This window comes from Rhinolophus sinicus, linkage group LG02, assembly GCF_036562045.2.
Source record: "Rhinolophus sinicus isolate RSC01 linkage group LG02, ASM3656204v1, whole genome shotgun sequence".
Lineage (NCBI taxonomy): Eukaryota > Metazoa > Chordata > Mammalia > Chiroptera > Rhinolophidae > Rhinolophus > Rhinolophus sinicus.
Window position 1 is genome coordinate 169,260,470 of NC_133752.1, and position 12,445 is coordinate 169,272,914.

At 34.3% G+C, this 12,445-nt stretch overlaps 1 protein-coding gene across 1 annotated transcript in view; it reads right to left on the reverse strand.

Moving 5' to 3' along the window:
- PIK3C2G (phosphatidylinositol-4-phosphate 3-kinase catalytic subunit type 2 gamma) overlaps positions 1-12,445 on the reverse strand; it is a 276,245-nt gene that overhangs the window by 167,629 nt on the left and 96,171 nt on the right. Inside the window, exons 16-17 of the mRNA XM_019744695.2 lie at positions 9,913-10,043; positions 6,765-6,953 (exon numbers count right to left, since the gene is read on the reverse strand). Coding sequence (XP_019600254.2) covers positions 6,765-6,953; positions 9,913-10,043 — 320 coding nt within the window. The remainder of the gene's footprint in view (positions 1-6,764; positions 6,954-9,912; positions 10,044-12,445) is intronic.

Genomic DNA, 12,445 nt, shown 5'->3' on the forward strand with positions numbered 1-12,445 from the left:
CCTATATGATTATACTTTGATTTTAACTTACAGACAAGCGACACAGAAAGCAAGTGGCATATTGAAAACATCATGCAAAGATTTTGTGTCTGGATGCACTAAACTTTATATGAAAAAGCAGCCTGATGTGCTGAAGAGAGTAAGGGATTTTGAGTCTAAATATGAAGGCTCTTCTTATTTATGCTGTCTTGCTAAGCAAATAAGAGTATATCTCATCTTTGACTTAATTCTCATCCTTCTGTGGGTATTTTCCAAACTGAGATCTCTACATTAGGTTCCTCCCTTGAACCACTACCAGACCTGTAAATTCAGCCATTTCAAAGCACACTTTAAAGCCAACATACTCCAACCTGAACTATGGGGTTCTTTTTCTATAATCTATTAGTCAGTCACCCAGTGTGTTCCATCTTAGGGAATGTTTCTATTATGCATCTAACATAAGATAGTAACCTAGAAGTCTTCCTTCACACCCCTCTTTTTCACTTCACCTCCCCATTTAATTCTGGCATTTTTACTCCTAAGTGTTCTGATTCTGTTCATTCCATATCATCTCCATCACCACCTTCTAAGGCTGACTGCTATTCTCTGACACCTGGACTACTTCCATAGCTTCCTAGCTGGTCTTCTCTTACATGCTTTTGCTTCCATCACCAAATCCATACTTCACCCAGAAACTGACTGATTTTTACAAGATGCAAATGTGTCCTCTCATTTAGAATAATTTATGCCTTCCCACAGGTACTAAAATAAAGACCAAGTTGCTTAATATGGTCCTGTTTAGAAGCCCTTAACGTGGTCTTCTAGTTTTATCTTAACATATTGGTCATCTTGTATCACACACTCCTTCTCTGGATTCCAGGAACACTGGCTCTCTTCCAGTTTCTTAAATGCAGTTCCTGTCCCAAGATTTTTTCATAGATTCTCTCTTCTCAGAAAACTCTTATTCTTCCCTTTCACCAATTCATTCCCACTCATCTTCGGAGCTGAGCTCAAACATAAATTCCTCTGTGAAGACTTTTCCCACTTTGAAGAAAAGGTTTGGTTCCTTTGTTATATGTTATTATAGAACCACGTACCTTTCATTAAGAGCTGTTATGACGCCTGTAGTGTTACATTTATAATTTGGTAATGGCCTATTTCTTCCCACCACCGATAGGTTACAACTCTGTGAAGGCAGGACTATGTTTCTTTTTGCTTAATATGCTAGATTCAGGGCCTAATGAAGTGCCTAACATGAGTAGGCACTATTTATGAGTAGGTCATAAATAACTATCTGTTGAATGGATGAATGGACAATTTGGGCTTCAGTTTCTTCATTTGTAAAACAGGGATCAGTAAAATGGGGAAAATTGTAGATGTTGATAATAATATTAAAGAGGTTGCTTGTAGGTCAAATCATATAACATTGTGAAAGTGCTTTGTAAGCTATAAGTCATTATTCAATTTTAAATGATTACTAAAATGCTAACTCATTTACATATAAATTTTAACAAGTGAATTTGAGTTATTTAAGCTTAATAGAAATGATATCATCCCCATGAATTTATTGTATATACAATTTAGCACTGAAATAATTTGAAAACTCTAAGCTCTCTTAAAAATATAGTTATGATGAAGAGGATGATGATGATAAAGATGATTGGTAGCATTTATTGAATGCTCTCGTAAGCACTTCATCCTATTAGGTACATAATGCTATTACCCCCATTTTATAGATAAGGAAACTTGCCCAAGGTCATTCAAATAATAAGTGGCAGAGCCAGATATGTTCGATTTAAAAGCTTATATTGTCAATTGTAAAATTTGGAAGCAATTCCAGAAACTCTCCAAAAGTGTACAAGGGCAATATTCTTATCTCTGAGTTTATGCAGTTCCACGTTCCTCATTCTTAGTATATAACCTTGACTCCTCTTTCATGGTGAATATTGAAACTTCCAAATTTTTCTCTCCCATATTCTTTCTTATCTATAGTTATATTAATATTTTTCTTCCCTCCCACCTGAGAGGAAGAAGTGACCCTTTCTTTCCTTGGATAAAGTTCCCATTTACAATTTTGTCCCAGACTATTGACTGTTGGTATCATCTCATTTTGCCATTTCACCCATCCCTCTGTTTTCTGATCTTCCCCTCATGCATCCTTCTTCTCAGTTGGTAAATGTGTTTGAAACAAGCAAACAAACCCTAAACCTCAAAATCTTTCTCTAGCCTCCTCCAACTTGAGCAATCTTGCCTTTTCCATACATCATATTCCAATAGGTATAATTTATTTCTCTCCATTCATTTTCAATAACTTGAAGTATGGCAACAAACGTCACTATTAAAACTTCTCTCACTATTATCATCACTGACTGCTCTATTTTCAAATCCATTAATCTGTTTTTAAGACCTAACTCTATTTAATATTTCTCTAAAGACTTCAAATTCTTTTTTTTTTTTTTATGAACTCTAAAACACCAAACATTTTTGGATCTCTTCCAGCCCCTTGGTCACTCTTCCAAAGTTTATTTCCTTCTCTGCTTACTCTGTACTGACCTTAAAATATTGCTTTTTCCAGGGTTTCGTCTTTCGTCCCTTTCTATATTTCCTCTGCACATGAAAACACAGTAGCTCTACTGCCGTGGCTTCAATTACTGCCTTCAAGACAATAACCTGTATTTTGTTTTCCAAGTTTTGGGTTCTTTACTAGGCTTCAGAGCTGTATCTACAACTGAATACTGGTCATCTCCTCCTAAGTGTCCCACAGGTTTTAAAAATGCAGCACGTCCAAAACAGAACTCTCTATCTTAGACTACCTAAATTTGCTGTGTCTTCTATAACTCTTGTCTTGGTCAATCATGGGATTATCTATCATTTGCCCAAATAAGAGAGCTCAAAGTCTTCCCTACCTCTTTTCTGTTTTTCCCTTTCCTCTGGCATGTTTCTCAAATATGCTCTGTGGATCTTTATTGATGCTTAGATCAGTCCTGGATCATTTTTCAAATGGACTATTTCAATACCTGATATTTATCTAACATCTTTGTTCTCATTCTCTTTTTTCAGTCCATCCTTCACACTGATGCCAGAATTATTCTTGTATTACATAAATCTGATTATATGACTCCCATCTTCAACAAAATTCTATGGACTGCAGTAACGAGTCCAGAGTACCTACCTGGCCCATGAGGCCCCAAACAATCTAAGCCTTGTCTCCCAGTACAATTCCTTTCTAATATGATATTAAATTACTCACTATTCTCTGAACTTCCTTAAGTGTGCTCATTCTAGTCTTTCTTCCTGGAATGCCATTTTCTCTCTTCTCCACTCAGAAGATTTTAAGACTCTTTCAAGTCAGTATTCAATTTCTTTACAAAGCTTTCTTTACTTTCTCTGAAAGAATTTTCATCTCCTTTGGGCACATATAGCACTTAATACTTTGATTATAGTATAGAGTATATTGTATAGTGATCTCTAGCTTAAGTCTTCCCTCTAAATTTTGTGTTTTTTTTTAACAGACTGTCACTGTGACATCCTTCTCTCTCTTTGACTCATTGCATATCAATTTCCATGTACACATATTTTTGCTTAATAAATGGAGAAGACACTCATCAATCACTTAATTATTTAGTCAATTGTGGAAGTTATAACTGTTTTCCTTTTCCATATTCCGTTCTGCCTCTTTACATTGCTAGTAAAGACTGGCTTTGCATAAATTAATCTCTGCAACAAAGAATACAGTGGTTTGTACAAACATTTTTGTGAAACATTTTTCCAAGGAAACTGATATTGGAAATGAAGGCACTGTCTGTTAAGTATTGCTCTTCTTCCTGCAAAACAATTTTACATCATGTGGGATGGCAAGTTCTGGTACGTTGTCAAATTTTTATTTAAGCTTCTGATGTAGCCCTCTGATGCCAATTCAGAGTTGCTATTTTTAAATGAATACTTTCCTTGAACTGACTTTTAATTCCTTGGGTAATTTCTGCTTGTTATTAGCAATTAAATAGTTGTGCCTATGCGTCAGGGTTCAAGAAAGTAGCAACCATCTGCCAAGAACCACAGACCTTAGCCCTGGGTCTCAAGTTCTGACAGCACCACTTTCTCTAATGGAAGTATCAGTACCGGGTGAGCATATTGCTGGCATTCAGTAGTGGAAATATTAACACCCAATGGCCCATATTAGGTAAATTAAATCTCAATGTGTCTCTTGCTAAAAATAAACTGAAAGGAGGTGGTGAATCTTCAGACAGGATTAAATAAACAACAATATTTAAAATTCTCAAAGCTAAAAATGGAGCACACAAGTCCTCAAGAGGTTCAATCATTGAAAAAAAAAATAGACTATTCACAGGAGAGAAAATACAGATCTCTGACGAACTCACTCTGACAACTCACTTAACAAGCACATACTGTTTGTGCTCAGAAAAGTCAGCTTTTGAATTTAGAAAAGTTGAAAGGTTCATTTCTGGAAACAGCTTGTCCTCAAGTTTTTTAATACTTCACTTAAAATGAGAGTGGGAGTCATAGGATGAATACAATGGAAATGCTCCAACCTTTTTAGTGACCTTCTTTGGTGCATGATAATGCATGATAATAAACTGTCCAATGTGTAAATAAATCAAGTTTCTACTAAGTTCCCTGAATGACATTTAATAAATGGCACTCTGCTTTGAAACCACTCCCTATAACCTCTAAAAGGCTGATTATTCAGAAAAAAAGAAATCACACGGTAAATTAGAAACATCCAAGCACAATAAGATAATTAAGTACTGCATTTACTATAATAAAACTATTTTAGGATTGTTTTCTTTACATTTTTAATATGTAAATAGCCTAGAATATTTATGTAGGAAGGCTGTAAAGCATACTGGTTAAGATCGCAAGCTCTAAATCTCTGGACTTAACTCTAGCTCCTCAACTTACTAGTGTAACATTGGGCAACTTAACCCCTGTAAATTTCAGTTTGCTCATAGTTAAAATTAGTATAATGGTATTTGTCTCATTTCTGTCTCTAAGGATTTGCCTATTCAAGACATTTCTTACAAATGGAATCACACAATATATGGTCTTTTGTGACTGGCTTCTTCACTTAGTATGATGTTTGCAAAGTTTATTTGTGTTGTAACATATATTAGTATTCATTTCTTTTATTATAGAATGATATTACATTGTATGGATAGACCACATTTTGTTTATCCATTCATTAATTGATGGCCATTTGGGTTGTTTCTACTTTTTGGCTATTATGAACAATGCTGGTCTGAACACTTGTGTATGAGTGAGTGTTTGAATGGAAATATTTTTCGTTTATCTTGGGTATACCTAAATGTGGAATTGTTGGGTCATTATGGTAACTCAATGTTTAATATTTAAGAAATGGACCAATTGTTTTTCAAAGTGGCTGCACCATTTTACATTTCCACCAGCAACATATGAGATTCCCAATTTCTCCACATTCTTCCCAACACTTATTGTTATTTGTCTTTTTGATCACAGCCATCTTATTGAGTGTGAAGTGGTATCTCCCTGTGGTTTTCATTTACATTTCCCTAGTGGTGAATGATTTCCAGCATCTTTCCATGTGCTTATGGGACATTTGTATAATTTCTTTGGGGAAATATCTATTCAGATCCTTTGACATTTTAAAAATTGGATTATTCATCTTTCTGTTATTGAGTGGTAAGAGTACTTATATGTTCTGGACACAAGCTCCTTCTCAGATATATGATTTGTCAAAATTGTCTCTTATTCTGTGAATTGTTACCTTCACATTTTAAACCAACTTTCTATTAGATAATCAGTAGAGGAATGACAAAATAATAATTATGTTAATATTCTAAGTTACTTGAACCATAAAATAACTAGAATTTATTAAAAATGTTGCAGATATTGGCTATTCTTATATATCTAAATCAAGAAAAGAAGTTAGGACTAAGGTAGGCATGAGGACCTGTTTTTACAGAAGGGTCTTGAAACTCAAACATTAACTGTGAATGATCCCAATGAAACAAATCATTTGTTAATTGATTTTCTTACCATATCATTCCTTATTAATTCACTCAACGGTACAAGGTGATGTGGGTCATAAAGATAATAGATGATTCCCTCAAATAACATAATTTAAATGTTAAAATAAGACACAAATAATCATAATGTGCTTTAGAAAGTGATTGATTCAACATTGAGTAATTACCGTGTCCCAGATATTATTAAGCCCTTGGGAAAAAGAAGTACTAAGATGATCTATTTTGCCTGCAGTAGCTCTGAGTCTAATGTGGGCAAAATTACACATTTCACAGTTTGCATGTACATATTGCAAAAAATGTAATTTGTAATGTAATAGAGCACTGTACTAGGCCGAAGTGGTCAATTCTAGGATCCACAGAAGAAGAAATCTTATAAAAAATGGAAAAAGCTCTAAGCTCAACTAACAGAAAAAAATGTTTTCTTTCCTTCCTGCCTTCCTTGCTTCCTTCCTTCCTTCCTCCCTTCCTTTTTTCCTCCCTCCCATTTTTTTCTGTTATTTCTGTAAGAACCATAGAGTCTGTTCATTTAAGAAACTATAGCTATTAGTTGCACTTCATGTTTAGTACAGAAGACACAATTATAACTTACATTTCTTTAAATTTTACATTCATTATTTGTGTTTACCTAAATTTATTATCAATAACTATTGAAACTGGGAACAAATAGAAATTCTACTGAATTAATCATATAGTCCCATATTTTTTTTCTCTTCAAACAAATCTTTCTCATCAGTAACATCATGCTTGTTATGTAATTCTTACCTGGAAGTCAAAAGTCCAAGTGCTTCCAAAGGGTGAGAAAATTTCCATCTTCTCAAAATGGTATGCATTTCTGAAATAGTTTTTTCATCCCATCCAGGGGCACTACCCAGGACCAAAGGAAGGGAGCAGTTTTCATTATTGCAGTAGAAACGATAAAACCATAAGTATCTTCTCTTTTCCTCAGAGAGTCTGCAAAACCAGATTGGAAACTGTAATTTACTGGGGTTTTCTATACTAACAAATGTTGTTGTAAACACACAGTATAAAAAATTACTCTAGTTCTTTAAGTTTTATTTTAGTTTATTTTAGAAAACAAGTCCTTTAATCGTCCCGTAACGATTTATAGTTTGATAGGCTATTTCATCAGTTTATTTCCCACTAACTTTATTCTTTTGTAGAAAACATAATTAAAAAAAATTTAAAAAAATAAAAGTTTATTTCAGAAGATTCACATTTATTTTTCTTCCCTGCTATCCTTGTCATTTATTTATTTATTTACTTTATTGGGGAATATTGGGGAACAGTGTGTTTCTCCAGGGCCCATCAGCTCCAAGTCATTGTCCTTCAATCTAGTTGTGGAGGGTGCAGCTCAGCTCCAAGTCCAGTTGCTGTTTTCAATCTTCAGTTGCAGGGGGCGCAGACCACCATCCCATGTGGGAAATGGGAATTGAAATGGGAAACCTTGTTGTTGAGAGCTCGCACCCTCCTTGTTTGTTTTTTTTTTAAATGTCGTTTTGGTGGCAAAATCTGTGTTTCCTTTAAGACAGACCAAATTTTTCTGAATCCTGCAACGTGTACTACTTAGAAGAGATGTAAGCAACCACTTGCTCTCTTACTTTCTTTACAAATTAACTTAGAGCCAAGTGAGCTTGTGCAGAAATGGCATATTTTAAATATGAATTCCTTCACCTCAGAGCAAGTTTCATTAGAGTTCAGAAAACTTTTTGCTCTGAATTTCCAAAACAAAGATCTCAATTCATCTCTGGATTCTGGCTTTTTTTTCAGAGTTCATTGGAAGTTTGGATTTAAAATGCCAGTGAGTAGAATTTCCTTAAATATTCAAGTATTTCCCCTTGGAGAGGGGTTGCAAACAGAAAATCTAAATTTAGGACTATGGCTATTGACTCACTGACAGTTTATCATGTTTTGCTCGCACTCTTGCAGAAGCATTCAGAACCACTGTTCAATTGAAGAACAACATTTCTCAAATGACAATCAATGACAGCTTTTGAATGCTGTCTCCTCCAAACTGACACTCTGTTGTTCAGCTCAAATTAGCTAAAACTCTCAAACTGGCAATGAAAACTATTAAAGATTTTAAAAGTCAATAATACTCTATAACTTCTTTTAAAGCCAACTTTCTCTGCAAAACCAAAGAATTGTATTACAGATAATGTTTAAGGTATGTTTGGGCTCCTTTCCTGTTTGTCATTACCTTCTCCACCAGAAAGCCCTCATAAGAAAAAATTCCATAACAAAATTTTACTAAATTACTAAAACAAATTATTTTGTTCCGATTACATTCCTCTTTTCCCCAATACTGAATAATGCTTCTTTTCCCTATTAACTTCTTTTATTGAAGCATAATTTACCTACAAGGAAATGCACAGATTCAGTTTAATATATTTTGACAAATTCCTATACAGTATTGGGTAAAAAACACTTTTGTCATTCCACCAGAGGCAAACACTGTCATTATTTCTTGCACTCTAATTAATATTCCCTATTTTAGAATTTCATATAAATGGAATCATAGGGTAAATGTGCTTTTATTTATGGCTCCTTTCTCAGGTTAGTGTTTTGGAAATTATCTATGTGGTTGAGTTAATCAGTGTATCTTTGAGAAGATCACATTTAAGTGAAGACCTACAGGATAAGACAATTCAGCCATGAGAAGAACTGAGGAAGGGGTATTTCAGGTAGGGGTTGACACCAAATAAAAAGGTCTCGATATGGGAGAGGGACTAGCACATTTAAAATATAGGAAGGAGACTGATGTCACTGGCTGAAAGTGAATGAGGAGAAGAGCAATACAAGTGGAGAGAGCAAGCAATAACAAGATTACCAAAACAGAACTCTTGGTTACATTCAATACCTCCGTTTTGGATGGCCCAAACATATTCTTCCTCCAGAATATGACTCTAACATCTACTTCATTGGTCAATTCAAAACCTTGGATTCTCCATTGACTTAACTGATTCCTGGGCTTCTCAATTGGCTTAACTCCTAATTACTATCACTCATCAAGTCATGTCTTCCCATTTTCCAAAAATAGGCCTCGCAAATTGAACCATTTCTTAATTTTCACTGCCATCACCTTAGTTCTAGTCTCTGTGACCTCTTGCCTGAAATATCCCATAAACCTCCTTGCTGTCCTGCTTGCTTCCGTTATCTCCTTTCCAATCCATTCTTCAACTGGTGGTCAAAGGGATCACTCAAAAAGATTATTCAGATCACATGACTCAAAACCTTTAAATGGTTTCTCATTCTTGGAATAAAACGTCTTATCATGTTGTATATATTATCACAGTCTATATAAGGAGGTATGTTTTTAGTTTTGTGCTTTTGGCATATTATTAAGGAACATGATCAGCTGTGGCTTAGATATTGCCAAGTAGTGAGACAAACACCGCTAGTTTTCTTATGGTTCTTCCTGGAGTTTTGGGTTTATTTGGAGAATTACTGTTTGACAAAATTAAAGCACTCTTTAGTCACTAATTTGGTGCTACTAAAACATGATTTATTTCTGTACTTTAAAAACCAGCTATGATAATTAAATTTTGGTTTCTCCTGTTTAGTAAAATAACTTTATATCTGCTTGAAAGATAGTTAAGTAATAATGATTTATCCTTGTTAAATCTCTGATCACTCTCTGCTTTGTTGTTTGAACTGAATGATTTCCGATCTTATTTTTTCTTTGATTAAAGTTAAAGTTGCTTAATACCTCAAGAAAAAGAAACTAAAAAAACATACAAAATTACTAATTTAGTTCTTAAACATTAATTGATTATCCCACAGGTGTGATTTTAAGACACAAAAGGAGTTACATGGGAAGGAAGAGTCATTCTTTAAAGTTATAAATACTTCCAGTATGACATGGTAACACGAAGAGCAGGCAACATTTACTCTTATGACCTGGGTCACTTACAGTAAGGGAGACTTTTTCTGTGAAAGTCTGGCAATATGTTTTAAACACTCTTTTGGTGGCTCTTCAAGATTACTTCTATCCTCTTCAGAATCAAATTTTATATACTCCCACTCAGTAGCTGGAAAGTCAATCTGAAATAAAGAAATGGTTTGCCATGTACTGAAGGCCTCAGAAATGCATTATTAATTCAATAATCTCCATTTTAGATTTGTAGAAACTAAAGAAAAATTCCTATGCTTTCTGTGCTATTTATTACTTAAAAATAAGTTTCAAAAGAATCATTAGGCTTTGGACTTGGTATTTAAGTATAGATAGTATTCAGCAAGTTCTTAATTATTTATGTAATTGACATAAATTAGTGATCTATAATATTGTCTGAGGAAAACTAAAAAAATAACAATATTATATAAACTTTTCATGAAGTTAAATATATTGTTTTTGTTTAATGTTGAAATTATAACCTTTCTATATTTTACAAATGAAATGTCATTCTATTATTAAATGATGAAAATTATAGATGATAATTATACTTTTTTGTGTAACCACTTGGAAAAATAAAAAGAGTTACTCTATGTTGGTCTTCATGAAAGTCTGTGAACCATTTTGTAGACATGGGAATGAAATCTTCTCTGGTAAAGACCTGTTTTGCAAGTATATAAGCAATGGAATATTTTTTCATTGACTGTATAGTTCAGATTTATAGACAGAGATGAAAAAAGGTATATTTCCCCCCCCTGGCTTAGTGTGCTTTCAATTAAACCATGTTTTAGTAAATAAAATAACAGTTAACAGCAAATGCACTTTTAAACTAGATAAATGAGCTAAATATTCTAGTGCTCCATATATTTGCTTAAGGTTATCATACTTTTTTTTTTCATTTTCATAGTAGAAAATATACAGAACTTATTTTCTCTGCTGAATTACATTAGGTTGTGATCTCAGAGAAAATTGAGGAACATTATGAGGTAGACTTTGTGAGTTACAGTTTGAAACACAGTTTCATTTATTTAGTTCTTATTTATGGGAAAAAGTTATAGCAATTTCATTTTGTAACCTCTAAAATTTGGTGCAGTATTTGTTTTTGGCATAATTTTTGTTATCAGTAAGAAGCTGTTGCCTCCCACAACATCACTGATAATGGAAGAGAAGCACATAATAAAATGTTAGGTAAAGTAAAATATTTTGGGTGATTGAGTACGAAAGAGCTGTGGTTTAAGGAGAAGACCCACTTACCTAAAAGAAAGAATTGAACATTGTGGTGTTCGGATTCTGATAAGTGGACCAAAGTGTTAAATTTAGAAATATATGTGGGTTGGGTTATTGTAGTGATCAGAAGTATGGACACATCATGAATTTTACAAATACTGTAGTCCAGGTACTGTGCTAGATGCTGGGAATGAAACACTGTCAATGTCCTCAGAAATCTCCCAGGCAGTGAAAAAGAAATATAATGTAAATGTGTTGATAAAAACCTTATTGATTATTATGTGACTACAAAGCAAGGGTACTTAACCCTGCTTGGGATGGAAAGAGAGGAAGGGGTAAGTAAGAGATACTTAGTTGAGAGTCTGTGGATTCTAAAAGATGAATATCAATTACATAAAGTCAAGGGAGGGGTGGGCAGTAGATGGCAAAGGAGAAAAGGAAGGGACATTGCAGGCAGGGAACAGTACTCATAAATACACTTAGAGTAAAAGCAGGACAGTGCAAGCCAGAAGCTACATTTTCCAAGTTGCTGGAGCATGAAGTGTCAGGCAAAGAGTGGCAAGAGAAGCACTGGGAGGGAGTCATGCTCTAAGAGCTTGGACTTAATTCTCTAGTTAGTGTGAGATAGTGAAGAGTATCTATTAGTAGGAGAGGGGCAGGTTCAGATTTAAGTTTTGGAATGATCATACTTGTGGATTTTGGAAGACAGCATGACAAAACTAAAGGCAATAAAACCAACTAAACTGTTGTAACCTAGAACAGATGATGTGGGGAATTGAGAGGATACACTTTTGGAATATGTGGATGATTAATTGGCAGGATCAAGTGTGAACTGAATAAGAGCAGGGAGAAAGAGGAAGGAGCCAACTAAAACATAGGTGTATGTGGGGTCATGGACCAAGTTAAATAATTCAGGGGATAAGAGCAATGTTGAGAGGAAGCTGAGCTCAGTCTGGGATATGTTGTCTTTGAAACTATCTATAGGGTATCAGGTGGGAGTTTCAACAGGTATGTGGCTATGTTTGTCTGAAGCTTCTGATGCGAAGGAATATGAATTAGAGATCCAGACTCAGAAGTGAACTTGTATAGACACAGTCAATAAAAATGTTGAAATGAATGAGGTCCAGCAATTTCACTGCTAGATACACACACACACACACACACACACACATATAATAAAAACATATGGTCTATAACTCCATTTTAATAATGGAAGTTGTGAGGAATCAATTTACAGAAAATTTGGATAGAATTTATTTATTTTACAAAGTAGAATAGTTGTGCAGCCATGAAATGTATACTGAAGTATTGATGTGAAAGGATGCAC